Raw genomic sequence first — 18929 nt, 5'->3', positions numbered from 1 at the left:
ATGCTCTGCTACAACCTACATACATATATGGCATCTCATCTCATATGAAAGCAATATCATATATGTATGTTAATATTAAATAGATATTAAACATAAAAATCCATCCCACCCACATTCCGCTGAAAAATGAAAACACTCGCTTTTGCCGAAGTGGAATTTTATTGTAATTAAATTTGTTGGGTGTACAAAGGTATGTTTTAAGGACTTTCTCTCTGCATTTATTACAATTTCTTCAAATGGTTTTAATTGCTGGGCTTTTGCTTCGAAGACGGGCAATCAAGTTTCAAGAATCCTATTTTCTTTAATCATACAAATTATGTTTTATTTCGCTTTAATATATAAGGATACATATATATATCTGCTATATATAGAAGTGTGTTGACTTGCGTATATTTCGTGAAAAGTAAAAGTTTTCTTCTTCGCAATTTCCCTTGAACTAACATTCCAATTCGGGTTTTGGTTATGTTTTTTTTTTCTGTTTTACTCTCATTATTTTGTTTGTTTGTTTTTTTTAAATAATTTTGCATTTTCTGCATACATGTGGTTTTGTGTTTTGCAATTTTTTCAATGATTTTTCCTTGGGTTTTTATTTGTTTTTAGTTTTCGATTTGTTTAATAAAAAAATATGTATTTCACTGCCCAGAGCGAAAGCCATTTCTTACTTCCGCTTGCGTTAATATATCATTTTATGTATGTATGGTGTAAAAACATCATTTACTGGTAAAACTCTCGATATCCTTTGTAACAGAAATCGGAACGCAAATGAAATCGAGGCGACTTACCAGCTCCTTCTCATTAAATACATATATGTTCTTGCAAATGTTTATAAATGTATGCATGTTTTTCCTTCTCTCGGATAATAGTGTAATCATAAAAATCCTGTCTGCTTTTTTGTTGTTTATTAATATGCTTCATAAGTTGTTTACGCTTTAGCGCTTTTCATGTGTTTCTTGTATTTCTCATATATGTTGTGGTTGTTTAATATGTGTGTTGCTGTGTGTGTGTTTTTGTGTTTATATATATTATTTTTTTTTTGCTGTTTTTACATAGGTTTTGCCATTTTTTTGTAGTTTTTTCGATTTATGTTTTGTTTTCATTTGTCAACATATTTTTTCAGCTGTTGGTATTCTGTATTTTCTCTCTTTTTTCAAAGTAGCAAAAACTTGACTCTCATATTCTTGCGGTTTTCTTTTTCTTTCTTTCTTTCTATTCTTCTGTTCTCTGCACAGTTTGCTTTCCATTTTTTCGTTTTTATTTTAACTCTTTTGCAATTTTTTTGTTTTTTCTTTGCTTTTTTAAAAGTGTATGGTTGTCGCGTTTCTTTTTCTAAACAAAGCTTTCTTAAAGTTTGAATTTGAGAAAAAAGAATTGAAAAAAATTACATATCGCTTTCGTGTTTGTTGTTGTTTGAAAGTGTGGATGGAAAAAGTGTACGAAAAACTCAATATGTATGTAACACTAGAAACTTCTTTAAAATTTTTAAAACACAATTTCAATACTTGCAAGAAGCGGTTTACATGTATGCTTTGCTTTAATCTGTTTATTTTGCAATGGTTTTTTGGTGTTTTCATTATACGCATACAAAATAATATCGATCCAGTTAAAGCAATAACGAAATTTTTTTCATTTCACATTTTTCCGTTTTTTTTTTTAATTAACATGTTTATGTAAAAAAAAAGAATTTATAAGTGGACTGCAGAATTTGATTGCGTGACTTTCTTCTTTTGCTTCGTGTACTTGCGTAAATGCGTTCGAAATTAAATGATTGAAATTGCTTTTGTTGATGTTTCTGGGATTAGAAAAGAAAAAGCCGTAGATTTTTCGCTTTGTTTTTCTGTGTTAATTGTGTGTCCTTGGCAATCCTCCCCTGCGCAAAGCATCAGTGAATGCGAATTTTTGTTGTTCATGTATTGAAAGATTAGTGGAAAACTGCAAGGACAAAAGAGAGGCGAGTTTAGACAGCTTGAACTTTTCGGAAAATTTGTAGACTACTTACTTTTTGGGTGTAAAGTGTTCTTGTAAAATGTTCATACGCTTGAGCTGTTCGAGCTTAGTTGGCGGGCTCGGTGACGCGGTGCACCTGAAGCACGGCCACAGCCTCCTCCACCTTGGCCTTAAGGGCCTCCTGATCCTCGATCATGTGCAAGAGCTCAGAGTTTTCGATCTCCAACAACATGCCGGTGATCTTACCAGCCAAATTGGCGTGCATATGCTCAATCATCGGATACAGACGCTCGCCCAGGATCTGTTTCTGCTCCTGCGGCTTGGCGTTGGCCAGCAACGAGGCAATGAGCTTCTCAGAATCTGCAAGAAAAATAGCAATGGTGCCATTAGTGACAAATTGTGCATATTTTCAGTCGACCTAAAACTTACTCTTTCCTTGCAATTGCTGTGGAATTGGCTGGGTCTGATGCAACTGTGGCACTGGAGGATTGCGCATGTTTGAGGTGTACTTATAGTTGGAAGTACGCTGCTGGGCACCGCCAGCGATTTGGGCTCCGGGGATCTGCATGTTGGGTGCTGCAGTTTGCTGGCCAGTAATAGCGCGTGCTCCAGTGTTGCGCATGTTGTTAGCCGCAGCAGCGGCGGCATGTGTGCCCTGCACCTGAGGCTGTGCCCCGCGAGCGCCAGCAGCAGCCGAACGGAACTGAGTGGGCACCGCACCGGCTGTGCCCTGGAAGCCACCAGCAGCGGCAGCTCCGGCCTGGACACCCTGTATGGCTGCTGGGGGACGCACCTGGGGCACCCAGCGGGGTGTGTTTCTCATCTGAGTGGCCACCTGGGAACCGAAGAAACGCTGATTTGACGGAAGGGTCGGCACAAAGAAGCCGCTAGCCGCGTTGGGCTGGTAGATCTGTCCCAGCTGCTGCATACGCATGCCGGTCATGTGACGCATGTACTGCGAGGCGAGATGAGCCTTGCGCTCCTCCTTCCTTTGGGCCAAAGCAACGTACAACGGCTTACTGCCGACGACGCGACCGTTCAGCTCGGTGACGGCGCAGGTAGCCTCGCTTGCGGCATTGAAGCACACGAAGCCGAATCCCTTGGAGCGACCCTCCTCATCGGTCATGACCTTGGCCGATGTGATGTTGCCGTATGGAGAGAACGCGATGCGCAGACGATCGTCATCGATTGTGTCGTCCAGGTTCTTAACGTACAAGTTAACGCCGAACACAGACTCGTGACGCTTCTGCTTCAGTTCCTCGAACTTGCGCTTCAGCTCCTGCTGGCGTTCGGCCTTCTTCTGGGCACGAGCCACGTACAGGGACTTGCCCTCTCCCATGTCCTTGCCATTGAGAGCCTGAACGGCCGCCTCAGCAGCCTCTGTTGTCTCGAATGCAACGAATCCGAAGCCCTTGCTCTTGCCATCCTCCTTGGACATGACCTTGTAGCTGGTTATCTTGCCGTAGGGCTCAAAGAATTCCTTCAGTTTTTCATCGTCGAAATCCTCAGTGAAGTTCTTCACATATACATTGGTGAAGAGCTTAGCCTTCTCGCCCAGCTCCTTCTCGCGCTCCTTGCGCGGGATGAACTTACCCACGTAGACCTTCTTGCCGTTGAGCAACATGCCATTGACTTTGTCGATGGACGTGTTTGCGGCCTCCTCGGTCTCGAAGTGGACGAATCCATAGCCCTTTGAGTTGCCCTTTTCATCGGTGGCTACCTTGCAGCTTAAAATGTTGCCGAAGGCGGAGAAAGTGTCGTAGATTGCCTTGTTGTCGATGGCCCTATCTAAGTTCTTGATGAACACGTTGCCCACACCTGAGCGACGAAGAGAAGGATCACGCTGAGACCACATAATGCGAATGGGCTTGTTGCGAACCAGGTCAAAGTTCATGGTGTCCAAAGCACGCTCAGCTGTTGATGAAAATCGGGAAAACATTTGGTTACTACCGACACGATTTGGGTATATCAAGATCATTATAAGTTGAAGGGGCTTAAATAACAATGTGACTCTTCAACTTCTGCACTGGCCATGAGCAAAAGCAGCGCAGTGCATGGTAAGTCAAGTCTGATCTTTTATCTGGCAACTATGAATCTTAGTCGTGTCAAAAAGGGTTGAATCTGACCAACCAATGGGTAGGAGTTGCTAGATGTCTAAATACAAGGACAATCTTATCAGTCTAATCATGTGATACATTGAGTGTTTGTTATGCAGATGGTATGCAAAACCCATCAGCATGGTAAGTCGCATTGCTTTCTCTGGCAACTATGAATCTTAGTCGTGTCAAAATGGGTTAAATCTGACCAACCAATGGGTAGAAGTTGCTAGAAGCTTAGATAAGAAAGGGCATAATCCTTCGAGTCTAATCATATGATGTATTATTTAGTGTTTGTTATGCTTCTACTTCTGTGGATGGCATAGATCAGCCATCTACATGGTAAGTTGCATTGCTTTCTCTGGCAACATTGAATCTTAGTCGTGTCAAAAAGAGATAAATCTGACCAACCAATGGGTAGGAGTTGCGAGATATGAATCGAAAAAAGAAAAACATTTAGGGTGTTACTAGTCTAGAACGAGATGGTATCATTTTTGAAAGGTCTGTTTTTCCAACCTAACCTTAACAGCTAGAGTTCAAGAAACTTGCTGGAATGCGACAGACTTTCACACGCAGCGTAATCATCACCAACCGCCAGCTTTGTGCCATTGTGCGCTTAATTGAATAAACAAATGTAAGCGAACAACGGGAATCGAAGAAGCACCAACTATGCGCAGTGAAAGTTTTGTTTTCGTTTTTTGTAAAAACAAGATTTTGATGGTTAAAAGAGAGGCCGAAAAGCAGTTCACTGACATGTCAAGAATTTGGAAGTGTTGATGGATGGAATGCGGAGAGTATGGAAGATATGAGAAAGTGAAAGCAAAACAAAAGTTGGAGGCAGTACGAAAACTAAAGAGCGAACGTGCGGAAACTCAGTTAATGGAATATAACCTAAAATAGATGAAGGCCAAAAAGAAATGGTCCAAACAACAATGAACACATGTTTTTGCGCGTCGGCGTGTGCGTGCGCGCAAGTTTGCCGCTTGGAAACAACACACATCACACGAATAAAACGAGAAGAACGGGCAAGGAAACAATGAAACCACCAATGGGCGGGGCTGCGATAAGCAGTTTGGGCAGTATGGAACCATATTATTCCATCATAATTGCAATTTTGTGCGAAATTGAGACGGAAATTTCTAGGCGAACAGTTGATGAGTGCCACGAGCCAGCTGTTTAGCCCCCATCATCCCCCCGCACAAATCGTATACATCCAGAATAACTGGAACTGATATAATCATGTGTGTGTGTGTACACACTGGCGGGAATTGAGTGCGTGTGTGTGTGCGCGACGAGATTAACGTAAGCAGTGCACTGTGGAACAAGTTATGAAACACTTGGAAGCCGTTTATCTGGTCTCCTATGAAAGACATCTTTCAATAAAGTCCAGTTTGGACTTGCGTTTAGCCCCACTGTATGACATGCGCTAGTGTGCGTGCGTGTGTGAGTAAGCGAGTGCAAAACTGCACACGTGTTTTCTTTGTTTCGCGCGGAAGGGGGCTACTTTTGCGGGCAGTAAGACTAAAAAAATTACACTACTTTTGCGGGGATTACTCACCATCGGCTGGCTGCTGGAAGTTGACGTAGGCATAGCCCAACGAGCGACGGGTAATCACATCGCGGCAGACACGAATGGACAGCACTGGACCAGCAGACGAGAACTTGTCAAAAAGTCCCGATTCGTTGACGTCCTGTGGGAGATCACCGACGTATAGAGAAGCCATATTTGGTGATCAGGTCTACCTGCAATTTTTAACAATTAATTTCCACTTTTTTGACACTGAATTTTGGGTTTTTTCTTAATCTTTACGGACCGGATGGATTCGACCAGGCAGGCGGTGAAATAGAAAGAAAAAAAGCGGCGTGGCTTTCGGTCTTCTATTCGTCTCTCTGTCTGTGTGTCTGGGTGGCAACACTGGTACATGTGACAGTCGGTAGACATGGCAACGTTGGCATTTGCTTTGTTGTTGCTCTTTGCTCTCCCCTTTTATTTCTCTTCGTGTTGGAAAATTTCCACACAGACACAAAGATAGACACGCGTTTGCCTGATCGAATTTTGGGGAATTCTTTGATTTTCTCGAAAATATGCGACAACTAGTTCCTAGACCACTATTTTGCGGGCAATCTGGCGTTTATAGACGCCATCTTTGAGCGAAGAACGACCGCAAACAAAGCAAATTTCGATGGGAAAGGAAAATTTCCCTATTCGCTTTGTCGTGCGTTGCGCCCTCTCACTCTCTACACCATTGTAACCAATAGCTTTACACTGTACTTACTTCTCAAACACGCTCGATTTTTTTTGCTACTTTTTACAATTTTTTTTGTTACGTTTTTGTGTTTTAATATTTTTTTTTATTTTTTATATGTTTTTTCTTCACAAAAAATATGTGATAAGCCGTGTGCTGAAAGCGAATCCACGACCGCTCACGTAAACGGACTCTACACGACTCATAGAGAGGAGATTCGTTAGCGATGACCCCACAAAGTATCGATTAAATCCCACTGCACAATGCTGCCACATAGGGTTAGAGACAAATAAATGTCACTAAAAAATCCGTGAGGACAATTTACTAATTACGAAGCATTATTTTGAATTTCAAAAAAGCCAGCCATCACACATAAAAAATTTTTATATTTAGCTAATTCCCGAAACATGAAATACTTGTGCATTTTCAGGGGTTCTTTGGTAACTCTGCTTCATTTATGTTCTGATATTTTCGCCAATGTCCTTGAATACTTTGTCTCATAAAACACAATCCAAAATTAGGAATGCAGTTTTTTTTTCTTTTAAAAATGAGCGTAGACTTTTAGAAAATGATTTTTTGGCACTGCACAGATATTAGCGTATGCTCCGAAAACCGAATCCCATCTTTGTAATTCCCCACTGTGCGAACTTACCTAAATCAGAGAATAAAGCGATGAGGCTGCAAGTCGACACTCCGAGAAGTGCTTGAGTACTTCTTTTCGTTCTCGATGGAAATCGGCACTACAGAGATTGAAGAATTTTTTAAGTTTTTTTTTTGTGTTTTTGTTTTTACGAAATAGACCACATTCAAGGATGGCTGAGGATAATTTTTTTTTTCTTTTTCCCGTTTTGAACGTCTGGTGCATGTGCCCTATCTGGCGATCGAGTACCTAATGAAGCGGTGTGAGGCGTCGGTGCCTGACAAGCTTCAAAGCGAAGTGTCACTTTGGGCGCCTACTGGCGTGTCCTGAGTAAAATCTTAAAAGATTTGACATTTCGGAAACATTTATTTGGGCATTATATACTTCATTAAACATATTTCGATCTGGTTTGGCCAAACATTTACTTGGCTTGAGAATTAGTTTGCTTTCAACTCAATTTTGATTTTTCGTAGCATTTAATAGTTAAACATAAAACGTACTGGCTTAATTCATTATTGTGTAGTTTTGCCTAGACTATGGGTGAAAATTATTGAACTAGTCCTACATTTTATTAAATTTGTGTGTATGTATGTATATCAATTGTTTTTTTTTTGTATGCATGACATGATTTGTGAGTTTTCCCATTTGAAGGTATATTTTTCAAAAACATACATGGGCGTGGCGTATCGCTAAAGTACAGTACTGAACTTAACTGAATTGTTCTCATTATTTAATACGTTTTCATTCATCAGCGAATTTTACATAGGCTTCCAGATTAATCTTGTAATACTTTTACCAATTTTGTGAAAACTTATTTATGTTCTGCTGCAACACTTAACTGCCATTGCACAATTATAACCTGTATTCAGTTGCTTTTTGCTTTTTTTTCGTTTTTTTTTTTTACAATTTAACATTTTATCGCTTTAATGCTGAACCAATATTTTGAACAATCTTTTTCTATTTTGGCAGTGGGTTGGTAATAAACTTTTAAACATTAACAAATAAAGAGGCCCGTAGTTGGCAGCGTTCATTAATACATAATAACGAAAAGAAATGATAATGGAAATGAAGAATATAAAATTCATAATGAGTCGGTATGCCAAAGGGTTCAATTTCCAAGCAATCCAATCGCCGTTGTCGCTGTATCTCCGCCCCACTCCACCAGGTACTGGACCTGTCCATTTCCCATGCGCCGCTTGGCCCGAATGGCAAAGGGCTCACCAGCATCTATGCGATTCATAGCGCCACCAAAGTACTTGTTCACCGACTGCTTCAAGTCCAGCATGGAATGTCCTGGGGCTCCAATGCCGTTGCTGCTGCTGCTGGTTGCCGTCGAGCTGGTGGAGTTCCGGCGGCTTTGGCTGGGTGACTGCTTCTGTGGTCGCTGGCGCAACAGGCGCCCATGTGTCGGCTTTCCCATTGGCGGCGCGGGTGGCTGCAGATCTTTGGCATAGATAGGAAGGTAGTGGCTGGGTATGGGATTGATGGTGGTGGTGCTGATGACCTATTAAGTGGAAACGAAAAAAACATCTCAAACATTATAGTTACATTGTTGTTAGTTAAACTCTTACCTCAATGGCCGTGGTCAGGCGGCGAGTGCGTCGTCTGCGCACTTCCTGATTGGGCCCTATCGTAATGTCTTTGGCACTCAGTCTTCGCTTGATGGTGCGCACCATGCGCGGCTGCTCCTTGGAGGTGCCCTTAAGCTTGAAAATGCTGTTTATGATGCCATTTACTCCGACTCCAGTTCCCACAGAAATACTTCGTCCCTGCGACGCCTTTTTGGGAGTGGCCATAAGGAATGGATTGTTGCGTCCCAAAAAGTTGACCGGCGGTGGTATGATGAGGTCCAACGAACTGGTTCCCCGACTGCTGCTTGAATTCTCGTCGGATGATAGATCACAGTGATTGCGGCTGTTGTCATAGCGTTTGGACAATCGGAAAGCCTTGCGCTTCCGACTGCTGTTTGCGTCCAGCAGAGGTGGAATGGGAGCTGGTAGTTTGCCGGGATCGCCATCGTTGGCATTGTCGTCGGCGAGGTCCGGCTTCAGTGGCAACTCATCATGCTTATCGGCCTTCTGAGCGGCCTGCTTTTTGGCCTTCTCAATAATCTGTTTGATGGGTATTTCGTCCTCGCTGGTCTCGACTGGGTCATCTTCATCTGTATTAAACTCATACACATCTTTGGGAACTCTTTTCGGAAGCTCGTTGGCACCTTCATCAGGCTCCTCGGGCATGAGCATTAGTTTAAATCTTTTTTCGAGCAGCTCATCGGACAGCTCCTCGTGGGGCTCAAGGAATACCTTGGGAATGTGTGGCGGGCCACTGTGTCTCAGTGCATAGAAGGCCGGAGCCCTTTTAAACTCCCTGCCGCAAACAAATCTGTCAGAGTAATCCTTAAGGGTTTGCTTGAGACGCTCCATCAGTGCCGTTTCGGGCAGTGTGCGCCACTTCTCGCAGATAGGCAGCTGGTGGCGCTGCTCGAGTATGAAGGGCCAAATGTCATTTAGCAGGTGATGGTACTTCTGGTGCTGATGCTTTCGCAGATTGTATAGTGCAATGTGGAGCACATCCACCCATTCGATTTGCATACGACGAACGAATTCTATGCCATTGTTGCAGACCGTGCAGCAGAAAACAAAGAACCTAGACAATGAGATTCATTTCAGTTTAGATCACAGTAAAGCAATTGAATACGTACATATCGCCGCGCAGCAGCTTCTTCTTGAAGTTCTGCATGCATTGGGTGTGGAACCAGTTCCGACATTTGCAGCACTGCAGCATATTGTGATCGAATTTTCCCGGTTTGCCGCAGTAGCAGTAGATCTGCTCTTCGTTGACCCGATGCTTCTCATCCCAGCTGAGCTTATCCGCCTGTGGGTAAAACCGGATTAAGAATCTAATCCGCTGGCTTGGGTTCGTAGAATACTCACATGGTAGGGCAACTGGCGACAAATTCCCGCTGGTTTTGTGATCTTATGGCTGACAGGCTGTTGCATTTTCATGGGTTTAGCGCAGCGTTTGCAACTCCAAATTCCACTGCCAGTAACAATTTCAACGGTGCAACCACGATGGTAGCCACGTCCGCAGCGCTCGCAAATTTCGACCACATCTTCGATATCCGATCGCTTGCAGGCCACGCACATGGGTCCACTGGGGGAGGTATTCGTGGATTCCGTGGTAGAGGCACCGCCTCCGCCAGCGGTAATCGAGCTACCGCCACCTAGCTTGCGCAGCTTATCCGGTTCACACCATTGCTCCGACTGGTCATCAAAGCGGATAAGATATTGATCGCTTGTCTGGTCAATAATGGTGCCCAGGTAAAATCTGCCATCGTTGCATTTGATGAAGACGTCCTCCTGAAGCGCATACGTGACCGCTGGCGAGGGAGCGGCAACTGGTGGTGCCGGCGGCGGTGGTGGTGGTGATGGAGGTGTTGGCGGCGTTGGCGGTGCTGCTTCGACGGTCTTGAAGCTTGGCTTCATTGAGTTGACGCCTTTGAGCAGCGATTGCGTGGCTAGTAGCGGAGGCGAGGGCGAACTTTTACCGGGTGAACTCATGGCCTCCGGCGTAGTTGGCGGTGTCTGTGGCGTTGTGGTCGTAGAATCCGGCTCATCCACAATCACAACTGCTGCTGAGGTGGTCGCGGTACCACTATAACTGCTGCTGGATACAGAACTGCTGCTGCAGCTGCTGCTATCCGCCGTGCTGCTGTCGATGAGGGGCAGGATGGCCTTGTGCTGGATGGCCGGTATGATGGGCGAAGGTTGTTGGGCCGTGGTAAGCGATGAACTTAGCGAAGTGGGCGTCTCCGTATAGTGGTTATTGATGCAAATGTTTATGCGGTCTAACACGACGGTGGAGGGCGGTGAGGTGGAATTGGTCACAGGCACCAGCGGCGGCGGCTGCAGTTGCTTGCCAGTTCCGCTGGCCGCCAGTAGATTGATTTGTCCCGCAGTTTGGCCACCGCCACTGGGCAAGTAGTACGACTGAACGGGAGCATATGTGGAGTGCGCTTCCTGTGGCGGCTTATTCAGACTGTATACACTTGGCGCCGTCGAGATGATTCGTATGTTGTTGGCCTTGAATGGGCTGCAGCTTGTTGCCGCCTGTTGCTTCGGTGGCGTTGATTGCTGAGCGAAACTGTTCGTGATCTGGATGGTGCTGGGATGTGTGGGATGCGTGGTCTGCGGCCCAGTGGTGGCATAGTATCGCTTGGCCACCGTGGCAGGTCCTACGCTGGGCGGCAGGATCTGGTAGGTGGTCGTCATCCACTGCGGCTGCTGGCCAGCTGGCTGTGCTAAGTAGCCGTAGGTGGCCGGAGGAGCTGATGGGACAGCGGTACTCGGCTGTTGCATGAACGGATGTGCCACGTTCTGCGGTGGATGATCGTGTTGCAAGTGAAAATGGTTGTTCATCATTGCGGCTGTGTGTGCGTGCTAGATGCGTTGATTTTTCCAGTGCGCAGTCTTTTGTGAAAAATATGGATCTTCAGTTCGATTTGCCGGCTTTTCGCGGCCCGTTTTTTCATTGATTTTGCGATTGTTTCCCGCTGATTAACACGAGCTCATTAATCTGGCGCCTTTTTCGTCGAATTTGTTGTTGCCCGCCGACACATACATGCACACTTTTGCTACACATACGGACTGGAGAGCGGGCCCTTTTGTATTCTCTGTGTCTTCCTCATTCGTACTTTTCCACACGCACCACAGGCACTTCTAGTTTCGGTTGCCGATTTACCCACCTTTAAGTGTGTTTCGAATCGTGCATTAAATTAGCATTTTGCTCTTATTGATTCGGCTATCGGCTTTGAACGTCGTTGTCCCAAGTTCATCTTTAACACCAGCGAAAATGCACAAAACAAATCACTTGAAAATTAATTTGTGTCAGCCATTTTTCAACATATGCCCACCAGTGTGACCGCATCCAACAATTGTTCTTTTCGTTACATTTTCATATATAAATCTACCACAACTTATGTATGTTATGGTAATAAAATTAACTTGATTAAAATAAATAAAGAAATATTGGAAATTTGTCACCACAATTTTACATTTTTATATTTTTAAATATATCGAAACGTATAAAATATACCATAAATTTACTTAATTATCCCCACTGTGCCGGCAAAGACTCAGCGGTCTCGTCCTGGAAAATACTAGAAAATACATTTAAATATTTCCTAAAGATTCAAAAACGTTAATATCATACATAATTTACATTTTAAATGTAGAGTGACAATTATTAAATCAAATTAAAAAAAATAAAACTAACATTTATATTAAGGTAAAACTTTTTGATTGTCAAAGTAAATCCTATAGAAATTTCAAAATGAATGTTAATTTTTTTAGTAAGTATGCCCTTTGTATGCTTTTATGTACAACTTATCTAAAATCAAACCAACTAATTTTAATTTTAACTCATAATTATCTTAAAGATATCAAATAGAAAATACCAAATACTAAAATCCCTATCCTTTGGTCTGCCGTATTAAAATCGACAGTTGCCTATCAATTAATGTTATGGGTACACATATCAATACTAGCTTTAAAAACAAATAACAGAATTTGATAAGTTTTTAGTATAATGATCATCTAGTAATTGGGGTCAATTATATGAATACGAAGTTGCGCGCCAGAAAATACTAGATAAAAACCAGAGGACCAAGCAGACAGCTAGCAATGGTATATATAGCAGCGAACTTTAGTTCGATAGGTTTTTACCAAATTGGTCACGCTGCGAACAGAAGCAATTTTACTTGACGGAGGTTTCATTAAATTTTCACTTGTGAATAAAACGCGAAAAAGCACTTAAAAACCGAAGAACTGTGTAAAACAAAAGCGGTACGCCAAGAAAGTGAAGTGTAATAACTAAACTAAACAAGTAAAACGCGAGTTTTTCACTTCGCGAAAGGTTTGTGAGCTGCAAAATTGTTAAGGTAAGTAGGTTGAGCAGGAGAAGAAGAACTGGAGCTCCATTTGTGCAAGTTGGTGGCTCGAATGACGCACTTGGCTGCAACCGAAAACATTCGATTCGATCAGAGCTGCAACTTTCACATCAAAATTGTACCCATATGTACATTTTACATATGTATGGTGTACCTGGACACGCACACTGATTCCCGCACCCATACACACACTTAAACACACACACATACAGCGGCGTGGAAAAGTGAACTGTAAACTGGAAAAAAAGCGTTTGTGTTGGTGTTGGTGTGCAGTGAATTCATTGAGTAGTACTCCTTTCCAGGCTGCTGGTCACTTTATGTCCAGGTCGCGTTCATCCGCTAAAGCCGTGCAGTTCAAGCACGAATCGGAGGAAGAGGAAGAAGACGAGGAGGAGCAGCTGCCTTCCAGGAGAATGCACTCTTACGGAGACGCCGCGGCCATCGGAAGCGGGGTGCCGGCCTTTTTGGCCAAATTGTGGCGCCTGGTGGACGATGCCGATACCAATCGCTTGATTTGCTGGACCAAGGTAAGCCTACGCCGCCATATTGTTTATTTACCTTTCCAGGGACTCCCCTCCCACCACATACCGCTAATCAGCATGGCAACAACAATGACTTGGCCATGCAGGTGTCTCAAGCTCTCTTTGTAGCGTTTCGCTCTCTGTTTTGTTGTTGCCCATGCCGCATCGCACGTATGCAAGTTGCCTTCCCCACACACTCATCTTGTTGTTGTTGTCGATGTTGCCATTTGCATGCGTACGTGCGTGAACTCTGGAAAATTTTCCATCTCCAACTGACAATCGAATAATTTCCCTTGGTCATTCAGTTGGCTTTTCATTTAAGATAAGAGTAATTGGTTCTCACTTAGGTTACCACACACTCTTAACGAAGAGTTTATTGATAAGCATAGCCTACCATTTTTTGTCGACAACATATACTCATTAATATGTGAGTATGAGCGTAACATAATCTAATTTTCAAATCCAATATTTTTAGCGTGTTTCACGCATAAAAATCTCACAAAAATTTGAATTTTAAATGAAAAAGTTGACAAATTTTATAAAATACGAATTTTTTTAAAACGATCATTTTATACATTATATAAGAACACTAGTTCCAGCTTTGGCTCGTAACTATAGTTTTGCATCTATAGATATAATTACAATTAGCTAATTATTTTCGTTGCTTATCGGTTTTGGTTTGCGGCCAACCGCTAATAGGTTTGTGGCAACTACATATCAGCACAACTCTCATATCGCTTCCGTTTTTCGTTTTATTTTTGCAGGATGGCCAAAGTTTCGTTATACAAAATCAAGCGCAATTCGCCAAGGAACTATTGCCACTAAACTACAAGCACAACAACATGGCCAGCTTCATAAGGCAATTGAATATGTGTAAGTAAATGAAACATCGTTGAAACATCAACTGAAAACTAAAAAAAATTTGTGCTTTGCAGATGGATTCCACAAGATCACCTCTATTGACAATGGCGGACTACGTTTTGATCGCGACGAGATTGAATTTTCGCACCCATTTTTTAAGCGCAACTCGCCTTTTCTACTTGACCAAATCAAAAGGAAAATATCGAACAACAAAAATGGTGACGACAAAGGTGTCCTGAAGCCGGAGGCCATGTCGAAGATTCTCACCGATGTGAAAGTCATGCGGGGTCGTCAGGACAATCTGGATTCGCGCTTCTCCGCCATGAAACAGGAGAACGAAGTGCTGTGGCGCGAGATAGCCAGCCTGCGCCAAAAGCACGCTAAGCAGCAACAAATAGTCAACAAACTGATCCAGTTCCTCATTACCATTGTGCAACCGTCGCGCAACATGTCTGGCGTGAAACGCCACGTGCAGCTGATGATCAACAATACGCCGGAAATTGATCGTGCACGGACCACCAGTGAGACCGAGAGCGAGAGTGGCGGCGGACCGGTTATCCACGAGCTTAGGGAGGAGCTTCTTGATGAGGTGATGAATCCATCACCGGCTGGCTACACCGCAGCCTCACATTATGACCAAGAGAGCGTCTCTCCGCCTGCCGTTGAGCGTCCGCGATCTAACATGAGCATTAGCTCGCACAACGTCGATTATTCGAATCAGAGTGTGGAGGACTTGCTGCTCCAGGGAAATGGAACCGCTGGCGGTAATATTCTAGTAGGCGGAGCCGCTTCTCCCATGGCCCAAAGTGTGAGTCAATCGCCGGCCCAACATGATGTCTACACAGTCACCGAGGCGCCCGATTCTCATGTCCAGGAGGTGCCAAACAGTCCGCCTTATTACGAGGAGCAGAATGTGCTTACCACGCCCATGGTGCGGGAGCAGGAGCAGCAGAAGCGTCAGCAGCTTAAGGAGAACAACAAGCTACGACGACAGGCAGGAGATGTTATACTTGATGCTGGAGATATTCTCGTAGATAGTTCGTCGCCCAAGGCGCAACGGACAAGCATCCAGCATAGTACGCAACCTGATGTGATGGTCCAGCCAATGATTATAAAGTCTGAGCCGGAGAACAGTTCCGGACTGATGGATCTAATGACTCCCGCGAACGATCTGTACAGTGTTAACTTCATCAGTGAGGATATGCCGACGGATATTTTTGAAGTAAGATACATTTTAAACATCTTATGGTAGTTGCTAACTCTTTTCTCTTAACTCTTTAGGACGCTCTGCTTCCCGACGGCGTGGAAGAGGCAGCCAAACTGGACCAGCAACAAAAATTTGGGCAATCGACAGTGAGCAGCGGCAAGTTTGCCAGCAACTTCGATGTGCCCACCAACAGTACGCTGCTGGATGCCAATCAGGCCTCGACATCGAAGGCAGCGGCCAAGGCGCAAGCATCTGAGGAAGAGGGCATGGCTGTGGCCAAATACAGTGGCGCTGAGAACGGAAACAACCGCGATACCAACAACAGTCAACTCCTCAGGATGGCCTCAGTGTTAGTAGACCAGAAGAATACGAATTCAAGTCGGATAAGCCATAATCAAGCGGCTAATTCTTACTGTTGCAGTGACGAACTCCACGGGCACTTGGAAAGCATGCAAGATGAGTTGGAAACACTGAAGGATCTGCTGCGTGGCGATGGGGTGGCCATTGATCAGAACATGCTCATGGGTGTAAGTATCAACATTGAGTAGAATTTCTTGTATTAGCTGTCCGTTTGTCCGACTCGATGATTATTTAACTTATGTTCTATTTACATGATTAGGCGCTTAGCAGGACGCCCAATTTTCAGTTGCCGGAGGACGAGCTGCTTTTAAAGGTCAGCACAAAACGTCCACATCTGGCCTTCATGTCTGAAAATTCCCCTGCAGAACTAACTAACAATGTGATTTATTTGTATACTTTATAGCTGTTTAACGACTCTGATCTAATGGACAACTATGGCCTATCGTTTCCCAATGACAGCATAAGCAGTGAAAAGAAAGGTTTGTTCGGAATTCAGTATTAATTCCTTCGCTTGAGACTAAACTATTTGATGATTCAAGCAGCACCCAGTGGCTCTGAACTGATTTCCTATCAGCCCATGTATGATCTGTCCGACATTTTGGACACGGACGATGGCAACAATGACCAGGAGGCCAGCAGGCGCCAGATGCAGACGCAAAGTTCGGTTTTAAATACGCCACGTCACGAGTTGTAACTTATATTAAGTAGCAGCAGCTCAGCCGTTAAATTGGCGAACAAATCGTTTTTAGTGTTAAATGCAAATCTTGACACGTTAATTTTCATCACCTACTCTGTCTAACCATTTAGTTGATTCATACGATAATCACATTAATAACCACTATAATCATATGAATGATCTGTATATGCCTTATGCACTATATATATGATATATAGACTAACCAGTTCTTGTTGTAGAAAGACTCGAAGAATCAGTAAAGATTTAGATTTATTTTGTATCGCGGGATTTTGCGGGCCCCAGCTCAGCAGGTAGAAGATTTTTAGTTTGCACTAACCGATCGAGAGTACAGTGAAAGCTGATCGCATCGTATACGATTTAAGATCGCACGCTTCAGTTTATACATTTTACACACTACTCTTATCATTATTTCAAAATAAATTGTTTAATGTCGCGTTGAGCTGCAAATGAAATCAAATGTGTACTTTTTCTTTGGAACAATGAAACTTCGTTTGCTGCTAACCTTGTTTTGTGCATAATTTTATTCGACTCAATGTTGATACAACTAAAGAGATATGGACTATGGACACATATCGCCTCAAATTAACCTAGAACCTTAGCCTAGGACTCGAAACGTAGAGTTACAAGTTGTTTGCAAGTATGTAAATACATAAATGAAGGGGGAGTGTGGGAAGTGTTCGAGTGCGTTGTCTACCACTAAGGATACTAATCGAGAATTGTACGTATAGAATGATGACTATGACGCCTTAGCTTTCGTCCTTGTACTTGGCGTCCTTCAGAATGTTGGCGAACTCGAACTTGACCCGCTCCCGTTCCGATCTCCGCATGCTGCGCAGTGTGTCCACCAGCGATAGGCAGTAGAGCTCGATGGGATCGTTGAAGGACGACGTCACTTGGGTCTGAAGCGGCGCTTGGGTTGCCTTGCGCTTGAAGGGATTGGTCAGAAAATCGCTGGGTAATGCGCGTCTGATAGCCGCAGGCTTGTAAATGGGCTCAATGGTCACTTCTCCGTTGGACAGCGAGCTATTCTTGAACGGCTTTTGCTCCTGTGTCTGCTGCTGTTCTAGATGCACCTCCTGGCCATAGCCATTGCCCATTACAACCATCGGCGTTAGCAGGGGCGAGGAGGCCGGCGAGCTGGCTTGGTCATGTTCGTGGCTGTGATTGCTGCTGCTGGTGCCGTTCAGTGTCGTCGGCAGGGATAATTGCTGCTTGGACTCTCCCATGACCAGCTGCAACTCGGGCACAATCTCGTTGTCGTCGCTATTTGAGCCATCGTCGCTGTTGTCCAGCTCGATGATGTCGTAGCCCTCGGAGGCGTCGATCTTTAGGTGCTCCGGATCGGGATACAAAAAGCTATTGCTGTCGTTGTCACTTCCCATTCCATTCTGTTGGGCCACGTAGCTCTGGGATTTCTTCACATTGTAGGTTTGGGCCGTGTTCTGCAGAAAGGATAGATCCTCAGTGAAGCGCCGCTTGCGTACGTTCGGATTCGCCTGGCCCGTCTCAATCGCCTTGACCTCCTGCAGATAGTTGTATCGTATGTTCTTCCATTTGGTTTGCAGAAATCGGGCTGTGAAGTGGGCGTAGAAAAAATGGGGTGGTTTTATCGACAGAATCTACGCAGTGGATAAAATGCAATATACTCACAGGAGGCGCCCAGTTCGTTGGCAATGCGATCCCATATGTCCACCCGCACCGGATTACGGCGATAGTGCGGATGGCTGACATCATAGATGGCCGGATTGGCGCGCACAAGCTTTATCAGGCGATCGTCTGGGAGCAAGGATTTGTGGGAAAAATCGTTAAAATCTGTTTCGGTTTTCTAATTCCGTTTCTACGTTTCTTCGCCGCAGAAACAGCAACCCCTAAGCGCAGAAGACACATCCTTTGGCTTTGGGGGTTGATTCTGCGAGCCCCGGTTACTCAGATTCCATTTCTGAATCCATTGTGTACCGATTGCGAACCGAGGAAAACTCACCGAACTCGGGTCCTGTGGTCTCGCGCTCCGCGTAGTAGCGCTGCATCTTCTCCGTCTTGGGAAAGGTGTCCTGGTTTCCGTTCTTTCGGCTCATTTCGTCCTAACTTTGGCCAATTGCTTTCGAATGTTTTGCTAGTCAGGTTGCCATAGGCGGCCGCTTTTCCTTCTGTTTGTATTCGCACTTTTAAGACGGCTCTCGCTGGCGATTCTAAAAGTTTATGTTGCTGCGACCGATTTACCGTTCGACTCTCCTGCGTTCTCTTCGTTTTGGTTTTACGCGCTCTGCGCAGACTCAATTCGGCTGGTCTTGCGGTTCGGCCAGTTTTAGGCCATTTCGCGACTTCTTTTCGATATCGAATCGATAACAGACCACGAACTTGGTGGCAAGGCTGAATGAGTGGCGCGCACTTCAAATATCATGAAAACATA

The 18929-nt window shown here is 44.3% G+C and overlaps 4 protein-coding genes and 3 non-coding genes across 13 annotated transcripts; 1 reads left to right on the top strand and 6 right to left on the bottom strand.

Annotated features, from left to right (window-relative positions):
- Positions 1-79: 79 nt before the first annotated feature.
- Positions 80-7193, bottom strand: pAbp (poly(A) binding protein). Of its 3 annotated transcripts, none has more exons than NM_166264.4 (5): positions 5855-5896; positions 5599-5783; positions 2374-3858; positions 1997-2304; positions 80-1929 (listed from the first exon to the last, which is right to left on the bottom strand). In NM_166264.4, exons 2-4 carry the CDS (start codon positions 5762-5764, stop codon positions 2051-2053), a joined length of 1905 nt encoding a protein of 634 aa, NP_725749.1. In that variant the 5' UTR covers positions 5765-5783; positions 5855-5896; the 3' UTR covers positions 80-1929; positions 1997-2050. The 3 variants fall into 3 exon arrangements, with proteins under 3 accessions (NP_725749.1, NP_725750.1, NP_476667.1); NM_166265.2 differs by lacking the exon at positions 5855-5896 and adding an exon at positions 6939-7193 and having other exon boundaries at positions 1036-1929; NM_057319.5 differs by lacking the exon at positions 5855-5896 and adding an exon at positions 6317-6494 and having other exon boundaries at positions 1653-1929.
- Positions 3947-4092, bottom strand: snoRNA:Psi18S-1347c. The gene has a single exon (NR_002546.2). It is a non-coding gene; the product is annotated as a snoRNA:Psi18S-1347c (small nucleolar RNA).
- Positions 4129-4271, bottom strand: snoRNA:Psi18S-1347b. Its single transcript, NR_003807.1, has one exon. It is a non-coding gene; the product is annotated as a snoRNA:Psi18S-1347b (small nucleolar RNA).
- Positions 4333-4469, bottom strand: snoRNA:Psi18S-1347a. Its single transcript, NR_003806.1, has one exon. It is a non-coding gene; the product is annotated as a snoRNA:Psi18S-1347a (small nucleolar RNA).
- Positions 7194-7280: 87 nt separating the features above from the next.
- Pcl (Polycomblike) lies at positions 7281-11845 on the bottom strand. Of its 2 annotated transcripts, none has more exons than NM_001274138.2 (4): positions 9860-11845; positions 9628-9800; positions 8498-9572; positions 7281-8430 (listed from the first exon to the last, which is right to left on the bottom strand). In NM_001274138.2, the coding sequence occupies exons 1-4, from the start codon at positions 11345-11347 to the stop codon at positions 8035-8037; spliced, it is 3132 nt and encodes a 1043-aa protein (NP_001261067.1). In that variant the 5' UTR covers positions 11348-11845; the 3' UTR covers positions 7281-8034. The 2 variants fall into 2 exon arrangements, with proteins under 2 accessions (NP_001261067.1, NP_476672.1); NM_057324.6 differs by having other exon boundaries at positions 7829-8430.
- Positions 11846-12636: 791 nt separating this feature from the next.
- Hsf (Heat shock factor) lies at positions 12637-16968 on the top strand. Of its 4 annotated transcripts, NM_001043091.3 has the most exons (9): positions 12637-12864; positions 13163-13400; positions 14159-14267; positions 14330-15477; positions 15537-15811; positions 15884-15989; positions 16082-16135; positions 16226-16301; positions 16365-16968. In NM_001043091.3, exons 2-9 carry the CDS (start codon positions 13191-13193, stop codon positions 16514-16516), a joined length of 2130 nt encoding a protein of 709 aa, NP_001036556.1. In that variant the 5' UTR covers positions 12637-12864; positions 13163-13190; the 3' UTR covers positions 16517-16968. The 4 variants fall into 4 exon arrangements, with proteins under 4 accessions (NP_001036556.1, NP_476575.1, NP_001036555.1 ...); NM_057227.5 differs by lacking the exon at positions 16082-16135 and having other exon boundaries at positions 13176-13400; NM_001043090.3 differs by having other exon boundaries at positions 13176-13400; positions 15537-15989.
- A 56-nt stretch (positions 16969-17024) lies between these two features.
- On the bottom strand, positions 17025-18777 carry Dlip3 (Dorsal interacting protein 3). The gene is made up of 3 exons (NM_080264.4): positions 18501-18777; positions 18170-18295; positions 17025-18092 (listed from the first exon to the last, which is right to left on the bottom strand). Exons 1-3 carry the CDS (start codon positions 18592-18594, stop codon positions 17266-17268), a joined length of 1047 nt encoding a protein of 348 aa, NP_525003.2. The 5' UTR covers positions 18595-18777; the 3' UTR covers positions 17025-17265.
- Positions 18778-18929: the final 152 nt, after the last annotated feature.

This window comes from Drosophila melanogaster, chromosome 2R (genome assembly GCF_000001215.4).
Source record: "Drosophila melanogaster chromosome 2R".
Lineage (NCBI taxonomy): Eukaryota > Metazoa > Arthropoda > Insecta > Diptera > Drosophilidae > Drosophila > Drosophila melanogaster.
This window is presented reverse-complemented; position numbering and strand designations above follow the sequence as displayed.

What these genes read in the sequence shown, in the direction of transcription:
- pAbp (NM_166265.2), bottom strand. Translation starts at nt 5,764, where the DNA reads ATGGCTTCTCTATACGTCGGTGATCTCCCACAGGACGTCAACGAATCG. An exon ending in CTTCCAGCAGCCAGCCGATG is followed by an intron (nt 3,859 to 5,598) that starts GTGAGTAATCCC and finishes TTTCATCAACAG; the next exon opens with CTGAGCGTGCTTTGGACACC. An exon ending in ACAGCAATTGCAAGGAAAGA is followed by an intron (nt 2,305 to 2,373) that starts GTAAGTTTTAGG and finishes TTTTTCTTGCAG; the next exon opens with ATTCTGAGAAGCTCATTGCC.
- Hsf (NM_001043090.3), top strand. Translation starts at nt 13,191, where the DNA reads ATGTCCAGGTCGCGTTCATCCGCTAAAGCCGTGCAGTTCAAGCACGAA. An exon ending in GCTTGATTTGCTGGACCAAG is followed by an intron (nt 13,401 to 14,158) that starts GTAAGCCTACGC and finishes TTATTTTTGCAG; the next exon opens with GATGGCCAAAGTTTCGTTAT. An exon ending in CATAAGCAGTGAAAAGAAAG is followed by an intron (nt 16,302 to 16,364) that starts GTTTGTTCGGAA and finishes TGATTCAAGCAG; the next exon opens with CACCCAGTGGCTCTGAACTG.
- Pcl (NM_001274138.2), bottom strand. Translation starts at nt 11,347, where the DNA reads ATGATGAACAACCATTTTCACTTGCAACACGATCATCCACCGCAGAAC. An exon ending in GTCGCCAGTTGCCCTACCAT is followed by an intron (nt 9,801 to 9,859) that starts GTGAGTATTCTA and finishes TTTTACCCACAG; the next exon opens with GCGGATAAGCTCAGCTGGGA. An exon ending in AAGCTGCTGCGCGGCGATAT is followed by an intron (nt 9,573 to 9,627) that starts GTACGTATTCAA and finishes CTCATTGTCTAG; the next exon opens with GTTCTTTGTTTTCTGCTGCA.
- Dlip3 (NM_080264.4), bottom strand. Translation starts at nt 18,594, where the DNA reads ATGAGCCGAAAGAACGGAAACCAGGACACCTTTCCCAAGACGGAGAAG. An exon ending in GACCACAGGACCCGAGTTCG is followed by an intron (nt 18,296 to 18,500) that starts GTGAGTTTTCCT and finishes CCTTGCTCCCAG; the next exon opens with ACGATCGCCTGATAAAGCTT. An exon ending in CAACGAACTGGGCGCCTCCT is followed by an intron (nt 18,093 to 18,169) that starts GTGAGTATATTG and finishes CCCACTTCACAG; the next exon opens with CCCGATTTCTGCAAACCAAA.